This window comes from Microcaecilia unicolor, chromosome 5, assembly GCF_901765095.1.
Source record: "Microcaecilia unicolor chromosome 5, aMicUni1.1, whole genome shotgun sequence".
In the NCBI taxonomy this organism is placed as follows: Eukaryota; Metazoa; Chordata; class Amphibia; order Gymnophiona; family Siphonopidae; genus Microcaecilia; species Microcaecilia unicolor.
This window is the reverse complement of record NC_044035.1, coordinates 355,555,621-355,570,927: the sequence shown is the minus strand read 5'-3', so window position 1 is coordinate 355,570,927 and position 15,307 is coordinate 355,555,621. Positions and strand designations below refer to the sequence as shown.

Genomic DNA, 15,307 nt, shown 5'->3' with positions numbered 1-15,307 from the left:
AGCCACCCACCAATGCGCTTCTCCTCCCTGCCCCCCCTCCAGCCACCCAGCGATTCTCCTCTGTCCTTTGCCCCCTCCAGCCACCCAGTGATTCTCCTCTCTCCCCTGCACCCCCTCCAGCCACCCAGCGATTGTCCTCTCTCCCTTGCCCCCCCCCCCCCTCCAGCCAGTCCTCCACTTTAATCAGCATATATTAAATTCCTCCCATGTGCTACAGAAAAGCACCGAGCACATCCTATATAATAAAATGCACCTCCAACTTCTGAGCCGTAGTTCCGGAACGTTCCAGGAATGCTTCAAGGTTTCACTTTCTCGGCTTCAGAACGTTGGAGGTGCGTTTTATTATATAGGATCTTTGAAGGTTTTTTTGAGGGCTACAGTATAGAGGAGAAGAGGTTTTCGGCCAGTGATGATCAGCAGTGCTCCCTAAAGTTGGATTCAACAAAAGGAGTACGTGCCTGGTTTGAGGCTTTTCCTCTTTATAAAATACCTAGAGGTCACTATATTTAGATTCAGCTCTAGAAACAGCCAAAATTAAAGTGTCCCACCTGATGTTTGTAGGATTATTCTGGTCAGAAACAAGTAAAGAGAGACAAACCACCTTATAATTGAAAGAGAAAAACGCCTGATTTCGACCCAAATTGGGAGATAGACGTTAGCTCACAAAAACGAATAAATCGGTATAAATGGAAAGCCGATTTTGGACGTTTTCAACTGCACTCCATCGCGGAAGCGTACAAAGTTGACGGGGGCGTGTTTGGAGGCGTGGCGAAGGTGGAAACTGGGGCGTGGTTATCGGCCGAGGAGAGATGGGCGCCTTCGCCGATAATGGAAAAAAAAGTATGTGTTTGTAGCTAGAATTTAGGGCACTTTCCTGGACCCTGTTTTTTCATGAATAAGGCCCCAAAAAGTGCCCTAAATGACCAGATTACCATCAGAAGGAATCGGGGATGAACCTCCCTGACTCCCCCAGTGGTCACTAACCCCCTCCCACCACAAAAAATGATGTTTCACAACTTTTTATGTTCACCCTCAAATGTCATACCCACCTGCCTGGCAGCAGTATGCAGGTCCCTGGAGCAGTTGTTAGGGGGTGCAGTGGACTTCAGCAGGTGGACCCAGGCCCATCCCCCCCTACCTGTTACAATTGTGCTGCTTAATGCTTAGTCGTCCAACCCCCCCAAACCCACTGTACCCACATGTAGGTGCCCCCCTTCACCCCTTAGGGCTATAGTAATGGTGAGACTTGTGGCAGTGGGTTTTGAGGGGGATTTGGGGGGCTCAACACACAAGGGAAGGGTGCTATGCACCTGAGCTCTTTACCTTTTTTTTTTTGTTTTTGAAAAGTGCCCCCTAGGGTGCCCGGCTTGGTGTCCTGGCATGTGAGGGGGGACCAGTGCACTACGAATCCTGGCCCCTCCCACGAACAAATGCCTTGGATTTATTCGTTTTTGAGCTGGGCGCTTCATATTTCCATTATCACTGAAAAACAAAACGCCCAGCTCACAAATTGTCGAATAAAACATGGACGTCTATTTTTTTTTTTCGAAAATACGGTTCGGTCCGCCCCTTCACGGACCCATTCTCGAGATAAACGCCCATGGAGATAGACGTTTTTGTTCAATTATGCCCCTCAAAGGGTACTGTAAAGAGAGCATGGGAAAGGTACAATAAAAAACTGAAGCCTCGATTAAGATATTTCCAGAAAATGAATGGGGTTCCTGGAAGTGAGGTGGGATGAAAGAGTAAAGGTGTTGAGGGCGAGGTGAGGGTGAGAGATGGAAATGAGAAGGGAGTGACGTGTTTAATAGGGAGTGGAGGGTGAAATTGTTGGAGGTGAGTTGGGATGAAGGCTGAACGTGCTGTGGGTGTGAATGGGGAGTGAAGGTATTGGAGGTGATTTGGAATGGAGTGAAGGAGTTGGGATAAATGAGGGTGAGGGTGTTGGAAGTGAATGGGGTGAAGGTACTGGAGGTGAGTTGTGATTGGAGAGGTGAAGGTGCTGGAAATGAGTGAGGGTAAAGATGTTGGGAGTGATTGGGTGAAGAAGGAAGTGAGTTGGAATGAAGGGGTGAAGGTGCTGGAGCTGAACTGGGTGGAGCTGTTAGATGTCAGTTGGGAGTGAAGAGGTGAAGGTGGCTGGGGTGAATGGAGGTGATAGTGCTGGAAATAAGACGGTGAAGGTGTTGTGATTTTCAGATAAAGGGGGAGGTGAACAGAGAGTAAGGATGTTGGTCTGGAGTTCAGATGAAGGGTGAACATGAATTGAGGTTGAAGGGGGCAGACTCAGGAGTAATGGTCAGGAAGTATTTTTTCACGAGAGGTTGGTGGATACATTGAATGCCCTCCCACGGGAAGTGGTGAAGATGAAAAACGGTAAGGGAATTCAAACATGCATGGGATAAACATAAAGGAATCCTGTTTATAAGGAATGGATCCACAGAATCTTAGCGGAGATTGGGTGGCAACACCAGTATTGGGAAACAAAACTGGTCATGGCAGACTTCTACGGTCTACGCCTGATCGTGACTGAATAGATATGAATGAGCTTGAATGTAAATTTTAAGGGGCTTCAACGTTAGCTTCAGAACTTTTAGTACAAGAAGAGTGGCTGGGCAGACTTCTACGGTCTGTCCCTGAGAATGGCAAGGACAAATCAAACTCGGGTATACATATAAAGTAACACATACCATGTAAAATGAGTTTATCTTGTTGGGCAGACTGGATGGACAGTACAGGTCTTTATCTGCCGTCATTTACTATGTTACTACGGCATTACAGATGAGTTGGGATGATTGAGTGAAGGTGATGGAGTAGCCTAGTGGTTAGTGCAGTGGACTTTGATCCTGGGGAACTGAGTTTGATTCCCACTGCAGCTCCTTGTGACTCTGGGCAAGTCACTTAACCCTCCACTGCCCCTGGTACAAAATAAGTACCTGAATATATGTAAACCGCTTTGAATGTAGTTGCAAAAACCTCAGAAAGGCAGTATATCAAGTCCCATTAACAAGATTCCAGGCACAATCTCAAAGAGTAGCAACATTCCATGTAGAATCCCAAAGAATAGCAAGATTCCGGAATCCCAAGGAGTGGAAGAGTAGCCTAGTGGTTGCTACTATTTGAGATTCTACATGGAATGTTGCTAGTGGAGGAGTAGCCTAGTGGTTAGTACAGTGGACATTGATCCTGGGGAACTGAGTTCAATTCCCACTGCAGCTCCTTGTGACTCTGGGCAAGTCACTTAACCCTCCATTGCCCCTGGTACAAAATAAGTGCCTGAATATATGTAAACCGCTTTGAATGTAGTTGCAAAAACCTCAGAAAGGCGGTATATCAAGTCCCATTTCCCTTTATGGAGGGTGAAGGTGCTGGAGACAAATGGGGTGAATGTTGGATGTTGAGTTGGGCATGAAGAGGGGAATGTGCTGTGGGTGAATGGGGGGGGGGGAGTGAAGGCTTTAGACTGAGTTCCGATGAAAAGGAGAAAGCATTGCAGGTGAGTTGAGATGAATGATGGAAGGTGTTGATGAGTAGTTGGGCGAAGAGACTATGGTGGTGAGCGGAGAAAAGATATGAGCTGAACTGGGAGCACCAAACCTTCAGTCTGTGTTCATGTTCATTCTGGGTTGTGGTAATGAAAAGCAGATGCTGGGAAAGAAACACACAGTCTCCAGTGGCTGGGAACAATTATCAAAACAAATCCAAAGCCAAAATTCCTGCCGAGTTTAAGTCATGTCGAGGAACAGCTGCCACATTTCTTCCTGCTGTTGTCGGAAGGAAATAAACATGTACAGACCCAGCACTAGGTGCAGGCATTACAATGACAGGAAGGAACTGCTGGAAACCTGGATCCTGCTCTAGAGGCAGGCGACACTGTGACAGGAAGAGAAGGATGGGAGCCCAGAACCTGTACTAGGTGCAGGCATGACTGTGACAGGAAGGGAAGAATGGGAGCCCAGAACCTGTACTAGGTGCAGGCATGACTGTGACAGGAAGGGAAGAATGGGAGCCCAGAACCTGTACTAGGTGTAGGCTTGATTGTGACAGGAAGGGAAGAATGGGAGCCAAGAACCTGTACTAAGTACAGGCATGACTGTGACAGGAAGAATGGGAGCCCAGAACCTGTACTAAGTGCAGGCATGACTGTGACAGGGAGCCCAGAACCTATACTAGGTACAGGTATTACTAACGTTAAACAGTTTTGGACAAAGGGATGTATCCTGGGATGATTTTATGTGGGAATGAAGCCTCCAGTTTCTTATGCAAGCTGTGAGGATCTTATAACAGCTGGCTGGACAAGGACTGTTGAGTTACTAATTCCTGACCCGGAAGGCAGTAAGTCTCCCAAATTCCTTCCTTTCTGCCTGTGATCAAGGAACAGCCTACAGATTCTGTATTACACACAGGTCACAAGAAGCCAACTTTTCAAAACAATTGGGGATGTTAAATTCAGCCCAACCGACCCCTCCCCGGCGCACTGGAGCAGTTTGTTCAATGTTGGGAATGCAACACCCACAGATCTGCTGCCGATAGAATTGTGTGTTCTGTACTGTGCCAGCTGGAGCCATGTGGCGGTGGCTGTCTTGCACATGCCGGGTCTCTTTTAATCTGGGCTGCCTTCAGCTGTTGTTTGTCTCTGGGTTGTCACTCACCTCCCTTGTTTATAATTGTACAGCTACAAAACTCACTTCCTCTTTCAGACACACTGTACTTCATTTTTGGCTCGCTTTGGAAAGCCCTTGTGCATGTCATCTCCCTCAGCCTGCAAAGACTGAGGGGCTGTTCCATATCTTTGGTATGGTGGGGGGGGGGGGGGGGCAGGGACAGACGATCATTCGGGCAACCGAACAGTGTCCAAAGGCCCAGAGGCTCTCCCCTTCCCTCTCCCCTCCAAACCGCTGCACACTACAACCCCCAAGCCTCTGTGGATCCTCCCTGGTCCCACCTTGAAGGTCCCTGTGGTGCTCTTCTGCAGGGGCGGGAAAGAACAACACTCTTTCCTGTCCGCTGCTGCTATTCTGCCCGGTGCCACTGTGCTTTAAAAATGGCTGCCAAGACTCCTTGTGGCAGTCTCATGGGACTGTCAAGACCCACTTTAAAAACTTGATGGCTCCGGGCAGTATAGCACAGTAATGGGAAGGAAAGAGTGGGGTTCTTTCCCGACCCTGAAGAAGACACTAGACTACCAGGGCCCTTCAAGGTAGGACCGAGAAGGGCCCACTGAGGCTCAGGGGACTGTAGTGTGCGGACGGAGGGCAGCAGCTGCGGCGGTAAGAGAAGCTGTAGTATGTGGGAGGACGGTGGTGCTGGGGGCAACAGAGGCAGCGCAATGGTGCAGGGGCAGCAGCAGTGGAGGGCAGCGGCGGTGGGAGGACGGTGGGCAGTGACCAGGAGGCTCATTGACCTTTACTGGCCAGGGTCCCAGATTACTGTCGGTGGGGCACATAAAATAGTAAATGATGCCACAGAGAGACCAACATGGTCCACTGAGTCTGCCCAAGAAGGTACTGGTTGTACCTGCCCCTCAGTGCAGGTTACTTTCCCCATGACTTCTTAGAAGTGCAAAAGTCATTAATTAGCTGAAGTGCTCGATACCTGATTTACTGAATCTTGACTCTTAGGATCCCAATGTGTGTAGCCCACTCCTCTCTCAATTCCAGCACCATTTTTGCTCCCACCAACCTTTTCAGGAAAGCAATCCAGGCATCCACTATCATTTCTGTGGAAAAAAAAAAAACATTTCCTGGTGTTGTTTTTGACTAAGGTTACCATATTTGTGGAGACAAACGAAGAGGACACACAAAAAGAAATGGCTGCTACCTTTGCTAGAAAAATATTTAAGAGTAGCAAAGTGGTAAATGGCTTTTAGTTAATGATAGGCAAACACAGCAGGGGTGACACCAAGGATGACGCAGAAATAACACGTCCAACGGACTAAAAAGTTCACATTGGGTGCTTTATTTAAGAGCAAGTGGGCTCGACATGAGTCGTGTTTGTTGATTGCAGCTTTGAAAGAATTTCTCCTCCTCCCTCTGGTCCCTACTACCTTGGGAGACATGGGAGGGGCATAATTGAACGAAAACGTCTATCTCCATGGGCGTTTATCTCCGAGAACGGGTCCGTGAAGGGGCGGACCGAACTGTATTTTCGAAAAAAATAGACGTCCATGTTTTATTCAACAATTTGTGAGCTGGGCGTTTTTGTTTTTCAGTGATAATGGAAAATGAAAGCGCCCAGCTCAAAAACGAATAAATCCAAGGCATTTGTTCGTGGGAGGGGCCAGGATTCGTAGTGCACTGGTTCCCCCTCACATGCCAGAACACCAACCGGGCACCCTAGGGGGCACTTTTACAAAAACAAAAAAAAAGGTAAAAGAGCTCCCAGGTGCATAGTACCCTTCCCTTGTGTGTTGAGCCCCCCAAATCCCCCTCAAAACCCACTGCCCACAAGTCTACACCATTACTATAGCCCTAAGGGGTGAAGGGGGGCACCTACATGTGGGTACAGTGGGTTTGGGGGGGTTGGACGACTAAGCATTAAGCAGCACAATTGTAACAGGTAGGGGGGGATGGGCCTGGGTCCACCTGCCTGACGTCCACTGCACCCCCTAACAACTGCTCCAGGGACCTGCATACTGCTGCCTGGGAGGAGGGTATGACATTTGAGGGTGAAAATAAAAAGTTGTGAAACATAATTTTTTTGTGGTGGGAGGGGGTTAGTGACCACTGGGGGAGTCAGGGGAGGTCATCCCCGACTCCCTCTGGTGGTAATCTGGTCATTTAGGGCACTTTTTGGGGCCTTATTCGTGAAAAAACAGGGTCCAGGAAAAGTGCCCTAAATTCTACCTACAAACGCATACTTATTTTCCATTATCGGCGAAAGGCGCCCATCTCTGTTCGGGTGATAACCACGCCCCAGTTCCGCCTTCACCACGCCTCCGACACGCCCCCGTCAACTTTGTCCGCATCCGTGACGGAGTGCAGTTGAAAACGTCCAAGTTCGGCTTTCGATTATACCGCTTTATCGTTTTTGTGAGATAAACGTCCATCTCCCGATTTAGGTCGGAACTTGGGCGTTTTTCTCGTTCGATTATAAGCAGGATGGCGTTATAGAAGGCCCATCTTCATTTTTTGAGATGCGGTGACCAGAATTGCACACAATGTTTGAGGTGTGGTCGCACAATGGAGCGATACAAAGGCATTATAACATCCTCATTTTTGTTTTCCATTCCTTTCCTAATAATACCTAACTTCTATCTGCTTCTTAGCTGCCGCCGCACACTGAGCAGAGGGTTTCAACGTATCATCAACGATGACGCCTAGATCCCTTTCCTGTTCGATGACTCCTAATGTGGAACCTTGCATCTCGTAACTATAGTTCAGGTTTCTGTTTCCCACATGCATCACTTTGCACTTGCTCACATTAAATGTCATCTGCCATTTGGATGCCCAGTCTCCCAGTTTCATAAGGTCCTCTTGTAATTTAACAATTTTGAATAACTTTGTGTAATCAGCAAATTTAATTACCTCACTAGTTACTCCCATCTCTTGGTCAATTATAAATATGTTAAAAAGCAGTGGTCCCAGCACAGACCCCTGAAGAATTCCACTATCTACCCCTCTCCATTGAGAATACTGACCATTTAACCCTACTCTCTGTTTTCTATCCTTTAACCAGTTTTTAATCCACAATAGAACACTACCTCCTATCCCATGACTCTCCAATTTCCTCTGGAGTCTTTCATGAGGTACTTTATCAAATGTCTTTTGAAAATCCAGATACACAATATCAACCGGCTCCCCTTTATCCACATGTTTGTTCACCCCTTCAAAGAAATATAGTAGATTGGTGAGGCAAGATTTCCCTTCACTAAATCCATGTTGGCTTTGTCTCATTAATCCACGTTTATGTATATTCTCTGAAATTTTGTTCTTTATAATAGTCTCTACCATTTTGCCCGGCATTGACGTCAAGCTCATCGGTCTATAATTTCCCAGATCACCTCTGGAACCTTTTTTAAAAATTGGCATTACATTGGCCATTGCAATTGTATCCCACATTTTCCCACCTATTTGCAGGCTCAATGTGGCTACATAATACTGTGATGGCGATCGCCAATTCCAGTATGAGAAATACAGAGTTGTATTGCGTTAGAGTTCAAGAGTGACAAAGTAAATTAGGTAGTCAAGGAGGAAGAGTCAAGTTTTGTCCAGTTCTGGTATAAGTTTCGTTGTCTTGCAGGGTTCAGGTGTTTAGGTTGGATCGTTTTGATATGCCTTTTGAACAATTTGCTCTTTAATGTTTTCTGGAAGTTTGTTAGGTCGTGCCTTGTCTTCATGACGTTTGGTAGTGCATTCCATAGTTGCGTGCTTATGTAGAAGAAGTTGGATGCGTAGGTTGATTTATATTTTAGTCCTTTGCAGCTTGGGTAGTGGAGATTTAGGTATGTGCATGTTGACCTTTTTGTGTTTCTGGTTGGTAAGTCTATGAGGTCTGCCATGTACCGGGACCTCCCCCCTGAATAATTTTATGGACCAAGGTGCAGATTTTGAACGCAATTCTTTCTTTGATTGGGAGCCAATGCAGTTTTTCCTCGTAGGGGTTTGGCACTTTCAAATCTCGTTTTTCCAAATATGAGTCTGGCAGTTTGTAGTTTCTTAATGATTTGTTCTTTGCATCCGGCATAGATTGCATTGCAGTAATCTAGGTTACTTAGTACCATTGATTGTACCGGGCTGCGGAACATTTCCCTCGGGAAGAAAGGTTTTAGGTCTGCAAGTTCATTTTTCAATTCTATCAGTACTCTAGGATGAATACCATCCGGTTCTCTGGGCACCCAGTCAAAGAAGTCAATCAGATTTATTTGGCATGATTTGACTCGGGTAAAACCATATAGCTTTGGGTCTTGCATCCAACTGGACTATAAAAAATATACTATTCTATCCCTCAGCCGAATCTCTGTTACTTTTCCACCACTGATGTGAGGCTTCCCCAACTCTTCTGGAGAGACACCATAGCTGCCTGTCCAATCATGTGGAACCTTCTCTGTCTCCAAGGATCTGTTACCCATGCCATTCAGGGGACCCCCAGAACTTCTCTGAGCTTTCATAGTGTCCTGGGATATAACTCATCTGTCCTGTGGCTTTATCCACTCTCAACCCTGTAAGTCTTCATAAACAACCTCTTCTGTGGATGGTGCTGTATCTACTTCATTTTGGTACCTTTTCTAGTTATCCATGGCTGCTCTCCAGGTCTCTCTTCTATGAATATTGAATAGAGGTATTTGTTTAAAATTTTTGCATTTTTGTTTTCATTCTCCACATATCAGGCTTTCAGTTTTTGAATTCTATGTGTGTCTTCCTCCTTTCCTATGCATACCTTATGAATGTCTTCTCACCTCGTTTTTTGGCCATTTTAATGTAATTTAATTGTAACTGTGTCACCTCTGATTGGCAATAGCCTATCAGTGCATTGTAAGCCACTTTGCGCCTGCAAATCTGTGGAGAAAACGTGAGGTATAAATGTACAAAAAAATAAAATAAATAAAATTTTTCCTTCTGCCCTCACTTTTCCTTCCTGATTTCTGTTTTTCCTTCTCTCAGCTTTACCCGACATTCTTTTGGGGGGGGTAATGTCTCCAAATGGGTCAATTTTCATCATACTGTGACAGTAATGAACCTCACTCCTAAACCAGGGTATGCGGGGCTGTAATAGGTCACTGGGGACTCAGATCCCTCATTGATTGCAGATTGCAGAGGCTGCTGTAAGCTGCAGACAAGGGACTGGAAAGTAAAATGCCAGAATCTGAGCTTGGACAAGCCTCAGTTTCAGCTCATAAACACAAGCTTAGTCAGTCCTGGATCTTCAAATGTAGTTTCAACATTTTACACATTTAGAACCTCCCAGAATGTTTGTAATTAGGAGCAAGATTGAGTGTTTCTTATTGACCTGGAGCGCAATGTTTACACTGAAATTCCACAGTAACATAGGGGTCCTTTTATTAAGGCATCCCTAAACGTGGCCTGCGCTGGTGTAGGCACGTGTTTTGGATGCGCGCAGATCCATTTGCTGAGCGCGCCTAGAAAAAAGGCGCTTTTTTTGTGCCGGAAAATGGACGTGCGGCAAAATTAAAACCAGCACGCGTGAATTTTCTGGCTGAGACCTTACTGCCACCCATTGACTAGGTAAGGTCTCACGCACTAACCATGCGGTAAGCGGCCAGTAGAAAATAGACAAAATATCTATGGCATGTTTTGGGCGCACATCAAAAATGAAATTACTGCCTGGGGAACGTGGTAGCCAGGCAGTAGTGCCAATTTGACGCATGATGGATGCATGCAGGCGCCTATGCGCCTTAGTAAAAAGGCCCCATAGTAAATGATGAGAGTCTGACCATCTACTGAAACTAATACCTACTCTATCTACCTTCTGTTCCCTCTTTCCCACGCACTTTCCGAACTTATCTCTGCTCTTTACATTGATCCCAGACATATTTAAAGGTCTCTTCAGTGCTGCCCTCCATCTTCCATCATCTCCACTGATAGGCCAGCCCAGGCACAGTTATCTTCCTGTTCGATAGAGTGACAGGACCACACCCAGTGTAATCTACTTCTAAGGAGGCTGTGTGAGGACCTCCATTCATTTGAGGAGTATGTGTGAAAAATTCTTTTCCTCAGAGACAGTGCGAGGACCTCCATTACTCTCAGGAGGCTGTGTTAAGACCTTCATTCCTTGGAGGACGCCATGTGAGGACCTCCATTCCTTTGAGGAGGCTGTGTGAAGACCTCCATTCCTCTGAAGAGGTTGTGTGAGGATCTCCATTCCTTTGTAAGGCCTTCCATTCCTCTCAGGAGGTTGTGTTAAGACCTTCATTCCTTGGAGGACGCCATGTGAGGACCTCCATTCCTTTGAGGAGGCTGTGTGAGGATCTCCATTCCTTTGTAAGGCCTTCCATTCCTCACAGGAGGCTGTGTTAGGACCTTCATTCCTTGGAGGACACCAAGTGAGGACCTCCATTCCTTTGAGGAGGCTGTGTGAGAACCTCCATTCCTCTGAGGAGACCCTGTGAGGACTTTCATTCCTTTGCCTCCATTTCTCTGAGAAGGACCTGAAAGAACCTATGTTCTTTCTTCATCTTTAGCTGGGCCTCCCTGAGAAACTCTACTGAGCCGAGGGAGCTGGGGACTAAAGAGAAGGAGGAAGAGCAGGGGGAAGGTGTTTCAAGACCATTGGGCCACTGACCAAATATATCAGGACATAGTGGGGCCTCTTGTCTGTGGGTAGGAGTTGAATTTTCAGCTGAGCCTTCTGACTGAATGCCTAGAGAAGATCAGGAGTGGGGCTGGCAGGCACTGCCTCAGAGAGCATCACACTCACACAGCTGTATGCATTTTCAAGTTGTGTTAGCTCTAGACCAATTCACTACAGCTGAGCTTGAAATTTTATTTATTTATTTATTTCTTGCATTTGTACCCCACATTTTCCCACCTATTTGCAGGTTCATTGTGGCTTACATAGTACCGTCAAAGGCGCTTGCCCAGTCGGTTGATAACAGATACAAGGTTGTAAAGTGATCGTATAAGTTACAATTGGAGGGTCGGAATGGATGAAGATTGCGTGTTGTGCAGTACGATTATGTTGTGTTGCTGGATGGGAGGTTTACGTGGGGTCGTTTGGGTAGGCCGTTTTGAAGAGGTTGGTTTTTAGTGATTTCCTGAAGTTCAGGTGGTCGTGTATTGTTTTCACAGCCTTTGGGAGGTTGTTCCATAGTTTTGCGCTTATGTAGGAGAAGCCGGAAGCATAAGTTGGGATGTCCGTCTGCTTTGCAGGTGTCCCACGGTTTCTTTCTGCAGAATTTGAGCTAAATATCTAGAGATATTCTGCCTGCAGTGTCCCTGTCATGCTGCATGAAGGATATTGCCACTGACTTCTGGGATGCTCGAGTCAGACTGTCTCCATTCTCTTATAGTGCATTACACCCTGGAAAATTGTGCAGAAAAGAGGGCTTGGTTCTCTCTTCCATTTGACTGAAGTTTGCAGGTGGTTTTAAAATACTCCTCTGTGCTATTCTACAGGCCAACCCTTTCTTCTTGTTTTCTCTTGGGTTGAAGGTTCAAGATTCCCTCTTCCCTCCAGAACACACGGGCAAGTCCTTTACATCACTGCTTTTTGGATTTCCTGCATGTCAAGCCCACTCCTAATCCACACCGCTCCTAATTTCCACAATCAGCCTTTGCAAAGCCTCCAGTAACCTCTTGTTAGTCATCCTCACCCTCCTTGACCATCAGTTGATCACCATCGCCTACTTAACACTCTCACCTCACTGTAGATTTGGGGATTTTTTTTTCCCTCCCTCTCCCGTTGTTCTTTTAGGAGATAATGTTAAGGAGGATGTTTTGTGTGGAAAGGCTTTTTAAGTGAATAAAAGGGAGTCCATAAAAAAAGGCCAGGAGATACAGGTGTAAAATTCTATGTGACACGAATATTTGTGTAGCCTATATGTCAGCAGGTTCTGGGGCACAGCTTGACTGCAGACTTTCAAAAAGCTCGCCCGCATATGCTCACGTTATGTGATAACAATTTTGCCTTCTCTGAGCAGGTGTAAATATCCACAGCTGCAATCTGACCATCATACCTGATGGTTATCCCTAGGACTCCCTAAACGCACATAGGAGCCCCTGTGTCTGTATAAAATAGAGTAACAATAGGAGCCCGTGGGGCTCATTTTCAAAAGAGAAAAAATGCCCCAAAAGTGGCTTAAATCTGCATTTGCACGTTTTTATTATTATTATTAACATTTGTATAGTGCTGCCAGACGCACGCAGCACTGAACATCCAACATAGAGACAGTCCCTGCTCAAAAGAGCTTACAATCTAAAAATAAGACAGACAGACAAAGCAATTAAGAACAAGGGAAGTACTGGGTGAGAAGGAACAAGGGGAGGGCAAATTGAGTAGTGGCTAGGAGTCAAAAGCAGTGGTGAAAAGGTGGGTTTTTCGCATAGATTTGAAAACAGATAGAGATGGAGCTAGACGAACAGGCTCAGGAAGTCTCTTCCAGGCATAAGGTTTTTCTCACAAGAACATCCAAACTGCTATTTTTTGAAACCAATTTTTAGATGTTTTTCTATGAAGTCCGACAGAAGTCACAAGGGGGCAAGTCAGGGGTGTGTTAAGGGTGGGTTCTGGGCGTTCCTAACACCTGAACATTTTTCAGCCATAATGGAACAGAACAAAAACATCCAAGACTAAAACTAAGATGTCTTTAGCTAGACCTGTTTTTATAACAAGGTGCAAAAAAAGGTGCCCTAAATGACCAGATGGCCACTGAAGAGAATCAGGGATGACCTACCCTTACTCCCCCAGTGGTCACTGATCCCGTCCCACCCCCCCAAAAATGTGATTTAAAATATTACTTGCCAGCCTCAGATGTTATACTCTGGTCCCTGGAATAGTCTAGTGGTGGGTGAGGTGCACTGTAGACAGGTGGACCCAGGCCTATACCTACTCCTACCTGCTTTTCTTGTGGTGGAAACTGTGAGCCCTCCAAAGCTCTCCAGAAACCCACTGTACCCCTTCACCCATAAGGGCTATTGTAGTGGTGTACAGTTGGGGGTAGTGGGTTTTGGGGGGCTCAGCAGACAAGATAAGGGAGCAACGGTGAGATGTGTACCTGGTAGCATTTATTTGAAGTCCACTGCAGTGCCCCCTGTGTGGCCAGTCTACTAAGAATGCTGGCTCTTCCTACATCCCAATGGCTTGATTTTGTGAGATTTTCACTTGGACATTTTTTTTTTCAAAAATGGTTCAAAAAGATGAACGCACAGAGCATAAAAGCATCTAGCAAATAGCCGCTTTTGCAAAACGTCCAAAGTTGGACTTAGATGACATATTGAAAATGCCCCTCCATATGACTGTTTCTTTATTAAATAGGTTACAATTAGGCACCTTACTACTACTACTACTACTTAACATTTATAAAGCGCTACTAGGATTACGCAGCGCTGTACAGTTTAACAAAGAAGGACAGTCCCTGCTCCAAGGAGCTTACAATCTAAAGGACGAAATGTCACACATAGGTGATGTGATAGAGCTCCGGAATTTTCTCTTCCATTGTAATCTCTCTATCATGAGTCCTTTGTGGGTCCCATTTCTCTTCCCTGTCTACACTCATTCCCTTGATGCTCTGTTCAGCTCCCATAGCTTCCAGTTCCATCTTTATGTTGATGACTCCTAGATCTATCTTTCTACACCACAAATTTCAACCTATCAAACGTTACTACCTGGAGAAAGCTCCACAGGCATCATGAGCTTAATGCAAACCAGACAGAAAATCTCATGTTTCCTCCCAAATCCCTTTTCTCGTTCCCTTTTTTTCTACTTCAGTAAATAGAACTATCCCAATTCCCCCAGCCTGAAACTTTGGAGGTCATGTTTGATAGCTCCTTCTCTGCATTCATTCAAAACACAATTAAAACGTGTCACTTCTTTCTCTGCAACATCACCAGTTTCCTTTCTTTTCTTCTGAGCACACTTCTAAAACCTGCATCTTTCATCTCTTCTGCAGTGCTCCAGGGTCAAGAGTTAGCTCAAACCATGGACCTGCTCTGTTGAAGAATGGCAGTCCTACCCTTGAGTCATAGACACAAGAACCTAAGAATTGCTATACTGGGTCAGACCATGGATCCATCTATCCCAGTATCCTGTTTCCAACTGTGGCCAGTTCAGTTCGCAGGTTCCTGGCAAACTCCCCAAAAGTGAAAAGATTCCGTGCTAATGACCTCAGGATAAGCAGTGACTTTCCCCTATTCTATCATAATAATATTTTGAGGACTTTTCTTCCAGGAACTTGGCCAAACTTTTGTAAACCCAGATATGCTAACTGCCGGTACCACTTCCTCCGGCAGCGAGTTCCAGAGGTCAACTATACGCTGAGTGAAGAAATATTGTCTCCTATTTCCAGCTGTGTTATTTCAGAGACTCACAACTTACACTACCCAAGCTATAAACCTGTTCGATATAAATTGCTCTTTTCCTCATCCTTCTCCTATGTCAGCCCAAAGTCTTGGAACAGTCTACCAAGAGATTGCCGACCATCAAATTTTCAAGAAATCCTTAAAAACATTTTTGTTTGAGAAGGCTTATCCCAACTACATCACTCAGTCCACACCTTCTTCCTCTTGACTGAACCTGTTTCAAACAGTTATTCAGTCACTACCCTCTTTGATATGTAACTTTATGTACATTTTGTAAGCCGCATTGTGCCCGCTTTTGTGGGAAAATGTGGGGTATAAATGTACTATAAATA

The 15,307-nt window shown here is 45.7% G+C and overlaps 1 protein-coding gene across 1 annotated transcript in view; it reads left to right on the top strand.

The window, feature by feature from the left end:
- Window positions 1-1,874: 1,874 nt before the first annotated feature.
- The window catches only part of LOC115471369 (protein CBFA2T3-like), a 92,633-nt gene continuing 79,200 nt past the window's right edge, over window positions 1,875-15,307 (top strand). The window contains exon 1 of the mRNA XM_030205067.1: window positions 1,875-1,974. Within this exon, the coding sequence (XP_030060927.1) occupies window positions 1,875-1,974 (100 nt within the window). The remainder of the gene's footprint in view (window positions 1,975-15,307) is intronic.